The 17105-nt window shown below is 39.1% G+C and overlaps 1 protein-coding gene across 4 annotated transcripts in view; it reads left to right on the plus strand.

The window, feature by feature from the left end:
* Positions 1 to 17105, plus strand: part of LOC117529194 (tenascin-like) — a 101025-nt gene that overhangs the window by 44777 nt on the left and 39143 nt on the right. For 2 of the 4 annotated variants that reach the window (XM_034191894.1, XM_034191895.1), the window contains one exon: positions 8674 to 8952. The exons of the other annotated variants lie outside the window; for them this stretch is intronic. In XM_034191894.1, the coding sequence (XP_034047785.1) occupies positions 8674 to 8952 (279 nt within the window). The remainder of the gene's footprint in view (positions 1 to 8673; positions 8953 to 17105) is intronic. 4 annotated transcript variants of the gene reach the window in all.

Raw genomic sequence — 17105 nt, forward strand, 5'->3', positions numbered from 1 at the left:
CCGTAAGTTGAAGAGGAAATGGCGTCTCACTAATTTAGAAGATCTTCACTTAGCCTGGAAAAAGAGTCTGTTGCTCTATAAAAAAGCCCTCCGTAAAGCTAGGACATCTTACTACTCATCACTAATTGAAGAAAATAAGAACAACCCCAGGTTTCTTTTCAGCACTGTAGCCAGGCTGACAAAGAGTCAGAGCTCTATTGAGCCGAGTATTCCTTTAACTTTAACTAGTAATGACTTCATGACTTTCTTTGCTACTAAAATTTTAACTATTAGAGAAAAACTTACTCATAACCATCCCAAAGACATATCGTTCTCTTTGGCTGCTTTCAGTGATGCCGGTATTTGGTTACACTCTTTCTCTCCGATTGTTCTGTCAGAGTTATTTTCATTAGTTATGTCCTCCAAATCATCAACATGTCTATTAGACCCCATTCCTACCAGGCTGCATAAGGAAGCCCTACCATTAATTAATGCTTCGATCTTAAATATGATCAATCTGTCTTTATGTACCACAGCCTATGTACCACAGGCTTTTAAGGTGGCAGTAATTAAACCATTGCTTAAAAAGCCACCACTTGACCCAGCTATCTTAGCTAATTATAGGCCAATCTCCAACCTTCCTTTTCTCTCAAAAATTCTTGAAAGTGTAGTTGTAAAACAGCTAACTGATCATCTGCAGAGGAATGGTCTATTTGAAGAGTTTCAGTCAGGGTTTAGAATTCATCATAGTACAGAAACAGCATTAGTGAAGGTTACAAATGATCTTCTTATGGCCTCAGACAGTGGACTCATCTCTGTGCTTGTTCTGTTAGACTTCAGTGCTGCTTTTGATACTGTTGACCATAAAATTTTATTACAGAGATTAGAGCATGCCATAGGTATTAAAGGCACTGCGCTGCGGTGGTTTGAATCATATTTATCTAATAGATTACAATTTGTTCATGTAAATGGGGAATCTTCTTCACAGAATAAGGTTAATTATAGAGTTCCACAAGGTTCTGTGCTAGGACCAATTTTATTCACTTTATACATGCTTCCCTTAGGCAGTATTATTAGACAGCATTGCTTAAATTTTCATTGTTACGCAGATGATACCCAGCTTTATCTATCCATGAAGCCAGAGGACACACACCAATTAGCTATACTGCAGGATTGTCTTACAGACATAAAGGCATGGATGACCTCTAATTTCCTGCTTTTAAACTCAGATAAAACTGAAGTTATTGTACTTGGCCCCACAAATCTTAGAAACATGGTGTCTAACCAGATCTTTACTCTGGATGGCATTACCCTGACCTCTAGTAATACTGTGAGAAATCTTGGAGTCATTTTTGATCAGGATATGTCATTCAATGTGCATATTAAACAAATATGTAGGACTGCTTTTTTGCATTTGCGCAATATCTCTAAAATTAGAAAGGTCTTGTCTCAGAGTGATGCTAAAAAACTAATTCATTGCATTTATTCCTCTAGGCCTGGACTATTGTAATCATTATTATCAGGTTGTCCTAAAATTCCTGAAAAGCCTTCAGTTAATTCAAAATGCTGCAGCTAGAGTACTGACGGGGACTAGAAGAGAGAGCATATCTCACCCATATTGGCCTCTCTTCATTGGCTTCCTGTTAATTCTAGAATAGAATTTAAAATCTTCTTCTTACTTATAATTTTGAATAATCAAGTCCCATCTTACTTAGGACCTCATAGTACCATATCACCCCAATAGAGTGCTTCGCTCTCAGACTGCAGGCTTACTTGTAGTTCCTATGGTTTGTAAGAGTAGAATGGGAGGCAGAGCCTTCAGCTTTCAGGCTCCTCTCCTGTGGAACCAGCTCCCATTCAGATCAGGGAGACAGACACCCTCTCTACTTTTAAGATTAGGCTTAAAATTTTCCTTTTTGCTAAAGCTTATAGTTAGGGCTGGATCAGGTGACCCTGAACCATCCCTTAGTTATGCTGCTATAGACTTAGACTGCTGGGGGGTTCCCATGATGCACTGAGTGTTTCTTCTCTTTTTGCTCTGTATGCACCACTCTGCATTTTAATCATTAGTGATTGATCTCTTGATTTGATTTGATTTATAATAAAGTTCATATTTAAACTGTAAAACATAAAACCTCAATTACATTTCTTTGTCATAAAGGGTTGATCATGAAATGTTTGGAATCACCTGGCATTTTTATGTATCTACTGGCGTATCGTATCAACCCCCAAAAAACTCTACATCAGTCGGGCTCTGCTACGTGTACATTTATATGATGACTACTTTATGGAGCAAGTTAAAAACATTTATACCTTGCGCACATTCATCTTGAAAATCCGTACATTATTCAAAGGGAGTAGAATGAAGTAAAACTTATATTGTTCTACCCCCTTTCACATGTTTTATTTTCACTACGCAGACAAGAATAAATAAAACATTTTTGAGATCATATATACCTATATAACACACACACCTTGCATTATACATATCAACATGTATTTACATAAATACACTACCTCTATACACAAATACCCTTGCATACACCAATACACACACTAGATTCAATGAGATTTGACAATATAACACTTCTAACCCACATACATGCACCCATGGGCACCCAAGCCCATGCATGCATGCACGCACATTACCTATATTCGATTAAACTTGATGATATAATAATTTGTACTTTTTTTTTTCCACATACATGCACCCATTTCCACATACATGCACCCATGCAACCCATGATCATGCATGCATGCACGTTTCCCTGTACTCAACATGACATAATAATATAACAGTTTTTTTTTTCCCACACACATGTATCATGGGCAACTCGTGTGCATTCATATTTCCCATACATTCGTCGTGACCAAATAATATAACAGTTTAGATCCACAAACAGCACACCTGTATGTATAGTAAGAATTATGTTATTCAGTTTCATATTTTTTTAATATTTTGAGTTTTAAATTTCTTTTGAATTGATGTACTGTAGTACATACTTTGATGTCCTCAGTTAGGTTATTCCATAAATCCACCCCATGTCTCGTTCGGCACATTTGTTTCATTGTTGTACGAGCACACTGTTTTTTTAAATTATATTTCCTTCTTAATTGTAACCTCCCTCTCTTTCACTAAACAATTTTGGAGGTTATCTGATAGTAGGTTTTGTTTCACTTTAAAAATTATTTGTAAAGTTTTAATTCTGCAAGATCTCTAAATTTTAGTATTTTGGATTGTAAAAACAGTGTACTCGTATGATCTCTGAAGCCTACATGATGGATGATTCTTATTGCCCTTTCTGTAACTTAAAAAGTGTGTCTACATTACTTTTATATGTATTACCCCATACCTCAATGCCATAGCTAATATATGGTAATATTAATGTGCAATAAATAATATATAAGGACTCCTGATCTAAGAAATGTTTGGCTTTCCCCCATTATGGAAATACTTCTGGCCATTTTGGATTGTATGCTAGCAATGTGGGGTTTCCAGCACATCCTGTGATCGATTATTATTCCTAAAAATCTATGTTGGTTAACCCTTTCAATAGGAACCATGTCAATTTTAAGATTTACTTTTGTTTTCATTTCTCGGTTTCCAAAGAGCATTAAATTTGTCTTTGAAATATTAAGTGACAATTTATTACTATCAAACCAGTTTTTTAATTTAATAATTTCTATTTGCATTTTGATCACAAGTTGTTCCAGGTTTTCCCCAGAAATATAAATATAAATATATATATCTAAATATATAGATATATTATGGCGTGTCGAGTACACAGGGTACTGTATGTATCCGCCCTCCGATGGCTTTGGTGGAGTGTGTTTTCTGTATTTGGAAGGTTGGGGACTCGCCAGGTCAATCACCAGAGCCAAAACAAACCAATGAATAAAGGTCTGGAAAAGCAGAGCAAACGAAAAAAAAAACTTAATGTCAGTGAGTCACAGGCTGATGTTGTTACTGAAAACAAGCGATATGGTACCAAGCCTTGTTGTATCTATTACAACATTTTTATTTGTCCAAAGATTGGGTAGTCTTGACGCAAAAGTAAGAAAGTTCTATGTTGTTAACACATTTATATCTGAACACCAAGAAATAAAAGCTGGCGTTCTAAACTGTTGTTTAATACTCATCTTAATGTCTTCAGTGTACTACAACAGTTTGCAAATCTGTTATTCCAACACTTTTGGAGGCGACTGTATTTAAGTTATATTTTGTTAAATATTCAGCATCTACTTTTATTAATGCCATTTCATCAGTATTCAATTGGTTTGTTTTAAATAGAGGCACAGTATTTATTAGCTCTACTACAGACAGAATTGTTGAGTTTTAAATAAATTCGCAGCCAATAAACACCAAGAAACAAATCACACTTCAACCGAAATGATGGACTTCTTGATTTGTGCCTGTTTGCTTTTTTGTAGCCTCTTTCACATTTATATAGCTGAATCCGACATCCGCGAGCTAACGACTCCCACACCCTCGGAGGACAATGTCATTAGCTTTGTGTATTTAGACCCGTCTGAGTCCCCGTTCTCTGTGGTGCAGCCTGAGGATGAGCCGGGAACCCTGACTATCTCAGGCCTCACATCAGATGGATTTGACCTCTCGTGGAAACTGAGAGCTCCCAGTGCCTATGATAGTTTTACAGTAGAATATAACGACACACAGCAATTACAGGATATGGGAGAGGTCCACCTTCCAGGAGATGCGACCGGCTCTCGAATTGAAAGCCTGAAGGCATCAACAGAGTACCACGTAAAGCTTTACGGGATAACCAATAACCAGAGATCTGCACTACTTCAAGCTCTTGCAGTCACAGGTATCAGCTTCTCTTTTGGAATCGTTACTGATGAGAACATATGTCCCTGGTCTTTCACGCCGTTCCATTCCAGGGGAAATAATTTCTGTTTATCTTGGTCACATACTCACAACTCTGAATAGTAATATCTGCTGCATGGGTAGTCTTTAAACATGACTGCAATCATCATGTGTAGAAACATTTGGCATGGTATGATGACATACCAAATGGAGATGATTGTGTCCTGCTTTTGGTCTCCAGATGATAGTTAACAAATAGAAGTGACATGCCATCTATTTTTCCAGCAGCATGGGCGCTGTGACCTCACTGTACTGTTAATATTTTTAGGCAGACCTTCAGAACATCTTCCTGTCCTTCAACCTCTAACTGTCAATTCTTTGTCTGAACACCTGCACAACTAATTCCCTTCACAACATTCTGTCTTGTTTGCCGCTGAACAAATGAAATAATTCTACCAGGTCAAGTAAATTGCATCATGCAAAATGACCAAAATAGCTACGCATGGCTTCACCGTTAGTTGAAGTAGAGATGTTCTGATTCCAATCAGTGGATTGGTAACTTGGCTGATATTGGCTTTTTTTTTTTTAGTATTGATGTTGGTTTTGTGCATTTTGTTCAAAGCCACGTCTTGAAGCAACCCAGATGAAGGGAAAAGTTACAGTTCCTTCAATGGGTGCTTGAGCCTGCCTCCAAAAGTAGCGGGTTACCTTAGAAACCCATGTTAAAATGTCCAATGTTAGAGGCAAAATAAGCATGAAAATTCAGTAAGGTATATCTTATATATTATATTCCAATTCTAAGGCGGAACTATGCCAGTGTACAAAGGTATTTAAATATCTGAAAAGGAAGAGTAAAATAGGAGAGCAGAAAAGAGTAGAGAAGAGCTACATAGGTGCCTGGTCTTGAGAACCAGGGATGGTAGGTTAAAAAGCTTTTTATCCATGGGAACTCTCCCTACCCACCCAAGCAGCTCAAGAAAAAGGTATATATAATATAATAAGTAATAAGACATAAGAAGGATAAGACATCACAGGAGAAGACTGTTATCAAACCAACTATTTTGTAAGCTACAATGAACGTTGCTAAGGCCGGCTAGATAAGCTAACGTTAGTTGTTAGGTATAACTAATTGTACCCCACTCCTCCAATATTTACTTAAATAATTATATTAAAAGGGGGAACAAGAAAAAGTAAAGCGTGTAGAAATGTATATGGAGACATAAGTACATATAGTTGCAGAAAAAGAGAAAAATGGGGGTGGTTTTAATCACCAAACCTGCAGCTGCTAGTGTTACACATCTGGCTGTTCTTCTTCTTGTGCTATATTTTAACACAGTATTCAGTAGCTTCGCCCTCGTGTGGGAACACATATTACAGACTGGTACTTTAAAAAAAAGGTTTCGGTCTCTATAGCTAGTTCCCTTTTTATGACAACTGCACTGTAAAAATTTTGAACAATGGTTGCTTAAAAAATTTGTGGCAACAAAGTGACACATAATATAATTGAACAGATTTTAATTTCTACAATTTTGATTAAAAGTATTGAATACATTAACTAATCTTAAACAAACAAAAAATAAGTACATGTTAATAAAGCAAAAGTTGAAGTGTGTTGGTAATAGCACACCAATTATCAGGTATATCACCAAAAATATTTAGAAAATCCTAGGTCAATTTTACGAGGAAAGCGGAAGGTTCCCGGTAAATCCTACTTTCCTGTAGGATTTACCGGGAACCTTCCGCACTGATATCTAGCGCACTAACCACTTGGCCCCCTCCCCTGCCCAACACACTGATTCAGTACATTTACACGACCCAATATCCTGACCAACCTTACGGAAAATGCAGTTTGCTTAAGTTTGGTCAGGATGCTGCGTATGGCAACAAAGTGACGTTCAATATTATTGAATAGATTTAAAGTCCTATGATACAAATTAAACATAAATTAAATAATTATATTAGGTACAAATAAATAAGAAAAACAGTGCAAATGCAGTGAATTAAGCAGCAATGTGCTGGAATATGCGGTTGGACAGGGGTGGTGGCCAAGTGGTTAGTGCACTTGGTTTCAGTGTGGAAAGTTCCCGGTTCAAACCCCACCCCTGCCAGATTTCTGCATGTAATGTGGAGTTGCATCTGGAAGGGCATCCGGTGTAAATCCTACACCAGCTACTTTCCTTGTGAAATTGATTAGGATTTACTAAACAGTTTTTGGCAATATTCCATTATTTGGCGCGCTTGGTCACTAAACACAACAAACTTCAACTGTTGCTTTTATTAACATGTACTTAATATTTTTTGTTGTTTAAGTTTAGTTAATGTATTCAATACTTTTTAATCAAAAAATTGTAGAACTTAAAATCTATTCAATTACAATTCAATTATTATGTGTTACTTTGTAGCCACAATTTTTTTAAGTAACCATTTATCAGAATTTTTACATTGTGTTGGTGAATTTTTACTCAATTTAAGAGGCTTTAAGACATAAATCCATAAATGTACACATAATAAGAGGCACGGCCTCTTTGACAGCCAGTGTTTGCCGCTGAGCCGCCGCCTCAGAGCACTGATATCAGACACCACTAGCTGTGGCTGCTAGCTCTTTTTTTTTTTTTATGAATATATGTAAAAATACGGCTTGCTGTGCGGTTAATTGTCCTCACAAGTTATCTGAGAATTCATCTGCCACATTATTTTCATACATCTGGAGTTGTTTCATGAAAGACGTACCGTGGAAAACTCGTGCCAAATCACTACAACAGATCCGGGATGGATCCACTGTGGTGACCTCGAGCAAAAATGGGAACAGCCAAAAGAAATTATTTATAGCAGGTATTGGATTCTGTTTTGGCTGTTACTCAATATATTAAATGGCTCGAATCAAATCAGGGGCTAAAAACTGTGATCGGATCAGAACATCCCTAGTTTGGCGTCTGCTGTGTACTTCCACTCGAGTGGAGGACATTTAAATGATTCTAACACAACTACCACGAATGTCTTGGCTGCATAAAAGGCCAGTAAGATTTTGATGGCTGTTGCTCCTGTGATGACGGACTCATTTTTGATTATCACAAATTTTTGCAGGTAGAATCAGGAATGTGTTTTGTGTATATTTAATATGTACTTTTTGCATTTTGAAGTTTTTCCTTCCACAGGTTATGTCATTTTCCCCTCCCAGCACCATTCCAAGTAACCTTTTCATTGTTTTTAACCTGCTCTTATTTATTGTAGCACCTGAGCCAACCTCTCCAGATGTAATTATGTTGAGCATCAGCGACACCCAAAACATCCCCAGAGTCGGCTTTGGATGCAGGGATCGTTCAGGACCCCAGATCCTCTTCGTCCTCTAAACAATGAGCCTCCTTCCATTCTGAAACAGATTGCAATGACCTCCTGAGGGTGAAAAATTAAACCCAGACCTGTTTGGAGAACTCACAGTCACAAACATTACCTCCACTAGCTAAGCCTGGTTTGGGCGGCACCTGAAGACGTGTTGTAGAGTTTTTGGGTGGAAGTCAGTGTTTCCACAGGGATGACGCAGCCCCATGTGACCACACTACCAGGAAGTGCGAGAAAGGCTGAAATAGAGGGTTTGTCGCCCTCGACACAATATGATATTAAGTTACACGGTGTGGTGGAAGGGAAACGATCTTTACCTCTCAAAGGTTTTGCTGCTACAGGTACATGGAGCAAATATTTCCACTCTTAGGCACTCATCTCAACCTCTCACTCAAGTATTTGAGGCTGTTTGGATGGAGGTTGCAATTTATTCCAGAAATGTTGTTATTTTCACATAGTGATCAATATTCCAACTTTTTAGAATCCTTTGTGCCCTTCAGCTGATCCAGCTGTCGTCTTCTATTTAGCAGAAACGCTGAATCCCAGGGTGGTGAACCTCACCATCTCTGACGTCACATGGGACAGCTTCATTGTGTCCTGGAGCTCCACAGGTGGGGAATTTGACAGCTTTGTCATTGAGGTAACTAACTTGGAGAATACGGCAGAGAGCCAGAACCTCACTCTGTCTGGAGATGCGTTCAGTCTCGGCATCCCAGGGCTGAATCCCAGCACCAGCTACATGGTCGGCCTTTATGGGGTGTATCAGGGATCCTCCCAGGAACCTTTGTACACTGAAGCCACCACAGGTACCTGCCCCCTGGCAGCACTTTGGAACCCCACGTTCTCTGTTCCTTTCTTTCATCACTGATTGTTGACATTTTGTTACGATTGTATTTGTGATCATCCACATACACAAACACACACTGCTGCTGTGCATCGTCCATTTCTCATGGCATGAAACGAGCGCATAATAACCCTTTTCTCTGTGTGTCTTTAATAACTATCCAACACGCTGGCTAAAGCATAATGTAATGCTTCATCTTAACCAACACTCCATGGGCCCTATCTTGAAAGTCTAAGGCACATGATCTGAAATGCAAAACACAGGTTGTAGTGATCAGGAGAATGGGTGTCGGCTTCCCGATAGCTGTAGATGAGTCACCGGGCAGAGTTGAGGTTCGGACGATGGGTTTGACTTTACTGACAACAACAACAACAACAAAACATTCCAGAGCATTAGCGAGGTGATCCCAGATAGTGGCTAACAAATACTGGTCCATACCAGCATTGCCACAGTTACTTTAAAAAGTTACTTTATTATTTACTTTTTCAGTTACAGCTGCTGAATGTAACTAGGAATGTAACTTGGTTGTTTTTAAGATTGAGTGCTCAGAAAAGTAGCTATAGGTTACTTTGCTGATTAGTCAATCTTAAGAGTAACTAAGTTAGATTACTAGTTACCTTTAGGTTACATTAGTTATTAGTTACAAGTTGTCGGCAGCTGCTAATAAAGTAACTTTTCAAAGTAACTGTGGTCCATGCGTGAACGAGGCTGCGGTTAGCTATTGTCGTGGTGTACCTCACCAGCTGTGCACCTGACTCAGACTAATGAATACATGTATATACAGTTAGTCAGATGCCTCCAGAGGCCACTTGTTGTACTACAGTCATGACAAAACAGGAACGCTAGTGACTTGTACGAGGTGTGTTTGAGGTACGGCAGACATGTTTTGGCTATGCAGAGGGTTTGTAGTCTGTGCAAAATAGGGCACTGGATGCAAAGGGTTTAAATTTAATGTCATCATTAGTCACATGTGCATTTTGGACATAACATGAAATAAACCAGTTATGGTGTCATCTGTTATCACCTTAAACTGCGTGATGCACAGCGCTGTGGTATTGTGAAAACAGACAGAAGTAAGACATTTTCTGGTGAGTTAACAGAGCAGCACCAAGCACTGAAGAGTGCACCAGTGGAGAGAGGCCACCAGAGCTCCCTGAGGTGAAGCAGTGAAACAGTAAGGTTGACGTTTTGCATTTTTGTACAAGTGTTTACTTGTATTCCATTAATTGTTGTTTTCAATACAGTTTCTATGTGTATGCATGCATGGTGTGGCACTGTGACTATAAGGAGCATCGGAGTGTTGCACCACTTAGATTATGTAAATACCTGCACTGGACTTTAGACCATGTTTTTATTGATCTGTAGCACAACTACTTTCTGCTTCCACTAGCACCATGTCTGAACAAACCTGCCTTTTTCAACTAACACGCTAACAGGCAGTCCAAAACTACATCTGCCAGAAACTACAAATGATACTTGCGTTGCACCATGCGCATCTTTGTACCAGATTGACGATAGGGCCCCATGTGTCACTCTTTACCCTCCAGCCATTGTTTCTGTCTCGCTGAGAGAGGGCGGGGTGATGTGCACCCGAGTGGCATCACTGAGCTGCACATTCAGCCCTCAAATGTTCACCCTGAACCCTATCTGCTCCATCCATCCCCGTTAGCGAAGTGCATGAGCCATCTTTTGCATTTTGGTAAGGTTTGATGCTGATATGCTGCAATGATGGTAAAAGCAAACCAATAACTTTCACCTCTTCCATCCATCACAAAGATGACAGCGTGGCCGTGCTCATCTTATTTCATCCCATCAACTGTCATTCAGTGTGTTATTGATTAAGCTGCATGGATCATTTGCCTGTGGATGTGTAAGTGCTCACGGTACGCGTGAGTGTTTGAGTTACATTAGTTTGTGTGGCAGAGGCTGAAATAGTGAGGTTTGGTCAATGCAGCTCGAATTCTTTCAGAAATATCAACATAAATATCTTCATTTCCTTCTGAACTGATAAGTAGCAAATGATTAAATCTTCTTGTCTTTTTCAAGGTAAAACACTGATATTTCCACCTGAGGTTGAAATAAATTTAACATCTGAATGCTGGATTAGTTTGCTGCATGTTTGCATGGAAGTGACCATAATTTTATTTAGTTTTTTGGAGAAAAGCTTTTTTTTTTTTAAGTTTGCTTTCTTCTTCCTCTTCCTATTTGCTTGTAACTGCCCTGGAAAATCTTCACATAAAAATAATCCCATCCCCAACTTTAACAGTTACACACTTAATTCAAAAATTCATTCACATAAACTAGCAGGCTACTGTTCTACAGCTAATTATTAATGTTTAAAAATTGCTTTTGAGCCTCCCACTGGCATCTGTGCATTTGAACACTGATAAAGTTTAGGTTGTCTGAGTTGTCTGGCATATTAGAGTTGAAAGCAAATGATGATTGTGAGCTTCAGTTTCTGTGAAACGTCATCCAACTCAGGTGAATGTGCCGGTACTGCACGTGCACAAACCACTGCACTTAGCGTGTGAGTCCCAAGCAAAGATAAATAAGGAGAGTTGCATAAAGAAGGATACAGAATTCCATACCGGATGCTTCTGTTGGAGTTAAGAGGAGAAGAAGGGAGGAAAAGTGTTTCTGGAGGCAATATTATAGAAGGAATGTTAGAATGTAAAGGTGAAAGTTGGACCTTTGAATGATGGCAATATGAATGACAAAAGAAGGGAGCTGGCTGATATAATGGAGAGGAGAAACTACAGGAAACCAAACAGAAGGAAAAAAGTCCAGGAGCATGTGAGATGCGTTCATACTGTTTCATCATGGTATGGATGGAAGGAGAAATGTACTAGGAATAATTCTGAAAAAGTATATTATATATGTTGTGGTGTGTGTGTTGTGTGTGTGTGTGTGTGTGTGTGTGTGTGTGGTGTGTGTGTGTGTGTGGTGTGTGTGTGTGTGTGTGTGGTGTGTGTGTGTGTGTGTGTGTGTGTGTGTGTGTGTGTGTTTATTGTGGTGGAGTGTGTCACAGAGTGATGAGTTTATAGCTGGAAACTGATGAGAAGACGATAAATGCCATCAGCACATATGCACCACAGGTGAGGTGTGAGATAGAGGACAAAGATTACTGTCGTGAGTTAGGGTGGTCTCCCACTGAAAATTTTTGATGCCAGACTGTCTACACCCCCCCCCCCAAAAAAAAAAAAAAAAAAAAAAAAAAAAAAAAATCAGATTCATAATCAGAATCTGAAATAGAAGATATAATCAGTCTGCAGAACATTGTGAACAATCTGGAAGGTTTTAAACATGTTTTACAAATTTGACATCAGGTTGAATTGTGATCCACAAAACATGAATAACTTGATTTAGCTGATGAAGAGCAGAAGCCTCCTTCTGATCCTCTTCCATAACATGAAATCCAAAGTGTAACGATAAAGCAGAAGTAGCGTTTTGCGCACAGAAACAGTTGTGTAATGGAATCGTACATACTGAGGTCCATTTGGCAGTAATCATTCACGCGTGTGGGCCCTGTCCCACTGGTGTTTAGGAAGATTTGCATATGAATTGCGCACAAAAGTGGTTTATATAATCGCTAAACAGCCGCATTATCCGTGAAACATGCTTGTATGAGTCGGCCGACACCCGCACACGTCTGCAGTTATCCGCACAGGCACGTTTTTCTGTTGCCAGGATTTTTGAGTGGCACAACATTTTGGTTGCGGATTACATCCGCCTTACATACTCAATAAATACTCAATCTATGTGCTGTATATCCACCATTATCCACTGATATCTGCAACTGACAGGGTATTGCGGTTTGGCAGCAGACTGGGACAGTGTGTAAAACAGATATATAGCGTGCCTATCACGTCCACATCACAAGCTAAAATAAGTTGTAGCGAATGCATAAAGAGCGGCCACGAATAAAGTGTTTGTATTACGTCTGCTTTGCATCTGATTTGCAGACAATTTGCGAATGCATAACAAACAGAAATCAGCATACCTGCCAGTCAGTGCCAGTCCAGCTGTGGAGACTTACTGATGTAGTTATGGATCCCCAAAGACGTAGTGTGATAGTTGCTGCCATCCAACAACGTACTAATCAACGTGTCCAAGTCCAGCAGTTGCTCCAGAGGCTGTGGTGTTGGTGTGAATAGTGATGCCGACAGGCCCGAGTGCGCTTCTGTTATGACAGCAATGCAGATGCCGCGCACGCACAATACAACCGCTGTTGCCGCCACATGTGCGCGATGCATTCACAATACATCTGTAATATTTCCATGATAATCGCAATGCGTCCGATCCATTTCCTCAATATATGCTTTATACATCTGTGATTGTTCCTCATATATTCGCTATACATTATTAATATATACATAATTCATATTGGAACGTTTATCATTTTTGGCCAATTTTGTTGCGGACGACAATGAACCCCCATAATTTGTATACTCAATTCATGCACAATTAATCCTCTCCCTAGTGGGGCCGGTTCTCTGTAGGTACAGTAGGTAAGAATTTTGAAGACTTTTCTTAATTCTCAATTTTAAAACCAGTGTCATAGACCTAATGGTGTAAGAATCGAATCACTGCTGATGCTCCAAAATGATGCATGCACAGTGAAGACAGGGCAGAACGATTTTTAGGAGGGGCCATTTGGTCGGGACAGCGGGTCAAAAAAATGGCAATGGGAGACCAATGAGGTAGAGTGTATCCAAGTAAACATCAATAAGCGACTAACCTCACCCAAAAAATAGCCCATAGTTCGTTTGTGCAAGCATGTATTTATGACCTGTTATATTTTAGAGTTAGTAAAAAGCAACTTCGATTGGCAGGGTTAAACAAAAGTGCTCCACAGAATGTAAGGTCATATCTCTCTCATGCTTTGTCTTCACTGTACATCAAATCCAAACCCGAAACCTAACCTAAACCGTCGGTCACTCAGAGAGCAGGTGCACTCGCAGCACTCCAACCGGTGACACAGATACATTTTCAAATAAGCGCACTTTACCTAAACAATACCGTGTGCAGGAAACAAATCTGGTCCTTTTGGTGCACACGGAAGAAGAAATGTCAGTTTCAAAGCCACCTGTGCAACCGTTTTGCATTTCTTGCTGTGGAGCCCTTTTTTTTCCTGAAACACATTTAGGAAACTATGACCTTTGCAGGAGATGTAGTGTGAAATAAATCGAGACTGTAAGGTCGTGGTTAGGGAGAGATAATTCATAATTCTTGTACTATGCAACTGAAAGTTCAAAATCTGTTGCTTTTAACTCTGTTATGCGGTGATACACAACTTTAAAAAAAAAGAAAATGTGATCACAGCAAAAAAAATTAATATACAGCTGTGATCAGACGCTTGTACTCGTCACAGCGTCTCATGGTTGTGTTTTGAGTCAATGTTTCTTTTTTACTGGGGTAGAATGATTATACAACTACATCTTTGGCGTACATTTTAATTTATTTTGAGTTTTCTGAAATAAGCACAGGGCTGAAATTATACATCCACCCATTTCGATTATTAAATCAGTGATGCTGAAAGTACCAAATGCATTTTAACTTGCCAGCGCATCTTAACTTCCATATGTGATTGCAATTATTTACAGGTGGTAGGTTCTGTGTGTCAAAATTAAAAATTATTTATTGACAGTACTCATTAGAATGACCTCCACACAGCACAATGGAAGATCCAAAGAGCTCAGGTCAGATCTCACAAAGAGGATTATAGATAGATAGATAGATATAGATAGATAGATAGATAGATAGATAGATAGATAGATAGATAGATAGATAGATAGATAGATAGATAGATAGATAGATAGATAGATAGATAGATAGATAGATAGATAGATAGATAGATAGATAGATAGATAGATAGATAGATAGATAGATAGATAGATAGATAGATAGATAGATAGATAGATAGATAGATAGAGATAGATAGATAGATAGAGATACATTTTCACCTTCAAAGATCATCGGTTAGTTGCCTTGCCTTACAATATAAAGCGCCTTGGGGCAACTGTTTGTTGTGATTTGGCGCTATATAAATAAAATTGATTTGATTTGATCTGCTTGTTATTGAAGTAATCATGTAAGAGGTAGAACATTTCAGCCGACCCTGTGCTGATGTAAAAATAAAATAAATTTTCACCATTTCTACCCAAGCAGGTATTGCGAAGGCTTTGGTCCATCCGTCTGTCCATCCATCTGTCTGTGCTCATCATAAGTCCAGTCCTATTACTGCCAAGGTCTTGAAATTCACAGGGAACATCTTTGGTACACAGACCTTGAACAAGTTCAAAGATGGCTAACCTTGACCTATTTTCAGAGGCCAAAAGGGCACATTCTATTTCAGTCTGTTCAGTTTGGTTTTTGACTGGCAGAGGTGACAGCCAATCAGAGTAGAGCTGCACCGTGATGTCACAGTCTGGTCTAGCTAGTTGCAAACTCCATTTGTGTGTAAACATAACCTCTTTGTCAAATATTATGTAAAGGCTAGTGCAAAATAAACACTTATAAAATTGAAAATTCTTTTTTTGTAACCTAATAACAACTATGAAGTGATTTAAAAGACATTTAGTGGTTGTTAGCGTGCATGCTAACATCTGCTAAATTAGCTCAATGCTCATTTCCACTGTTTTCAAAAGGTCATGTTCATAAATTATGTAAAAACTAGCTACAAATAAACACTTCTAAAACTGAAAATGATGTATTTGTAGCCTGATAACACACCTATTTTAATATAGAGAGAGAGAAAGAGGGAGAGAGAGAGAGAGAGTTTCTGCATTGAACATGTACAAATTGTATGTAAGACAATGGGATCTTAATAATTAAACAACTGCAAATGATAAAAAAAACACGCATTATATTTTATATTATAGATGAAGGTTGTACGTCATTCTGCCCCCCAAAAAAGACACTTATCATGTCATCACTCAAAGCTAATTATCACCATGACAACCATGACGTCCATGTAAAGGATGGATGGGTGTAAACGTCTGGCCACAACTGTATGTGTACGTGACTCTACGTGATGCACCTAATTTTAAATGAACAGACTGACAACATTTCCAAAGTGCTGAAGGATGAATTTTTTTGGTACACTTTTTATGTAAAACATATGCATGATGTATATAATCTTTTACTAAATTGTTCAACTCCCAGTAGGTGGGTGGTGAGTGTCAAACAAACCATCTTAAAGGTTTTATTTCACATATTTTTACACGTATCGGCGTGATCTAACCCTGCTTTCTGTCTCTAGTGGATGAACCAGTGGTTGGCAAACTGTATGTCTATAACGTAACATCAGAGAGCTTTTCAATCCTCTGGAATGACACTGAAGGAGAGTTTGATGCTTTTATCCTGGAGATTATTGACTCTGATTGGCTGATGGAGCCAAAGGAATATAACATATCCCACAATGTAACATCCCAACACGTCCCAGGGCTTAGGCCCAGCACTGACTATATAGCCTACCTCTACGGGTCAATCAAGGGATCCCGAACAAGTGCTGTCAGTACAGTGGCATCAACAGGTACTCTGATTTTATTTTATTTATTATTATTATCATTATTATTAATTTTTGCTGTAAAATTCACATCAGCCTGCAGACTGGAAAAAACAAATCAATAAATGCTATATTGTTTTTTTTGTTTTTTTTCTCCTCCCTGTAGCTGAAGAGCCTGATCTGTCCAGGCTTATCGTTTCTAACATTACCTCAGACAGATTTTCTCTCTCATGGCGGACAGGAAACAGAGCTTTTGATAACTTTATAGTGGAAGTCAGGGAGTCTGCTCTGCCCTCGCAGGCAATGGGCCGCGCTCTCCTTGGAGACGTGCGCTCCACGGTTATGGCCGGGCTCAAAGCCAGCATGAGCTACAATGTAAAGTTGTACGCCAGCGCTGGTGGCCAGAACACGCAGCCCCTGTTTGCCGTAGCTACGACAGGTATTTATCGACACCGCACGTGCAGTTTAAACAACAGTCACATCGTCGGCATACAACCGGAGTCCAGACCATAACTGATGAGTCGTGTTCTGTTTTTGTTCAGAGGACGTCCCACTGTTGGGGCCCGTAACCGCTGCATCTGTGAGCCCCCATAACCTCAACCTGTCCT

Source organism: Thalassophryne amazonica, chromosome 17, assembly GCF_902500255.1.
Source record: "Thalassophryne amazonica chromosome 17, fThaAma1.1, whole genome shotgun sequence".
Taxonomy (NCBI): domain Eukaryota; kingdom Metazoa; phylum Chordata; class Actinopteri; order Batrachoidiformes; family Batrachoididae; genus Thalassophryne; species Thalassophryne amazonica.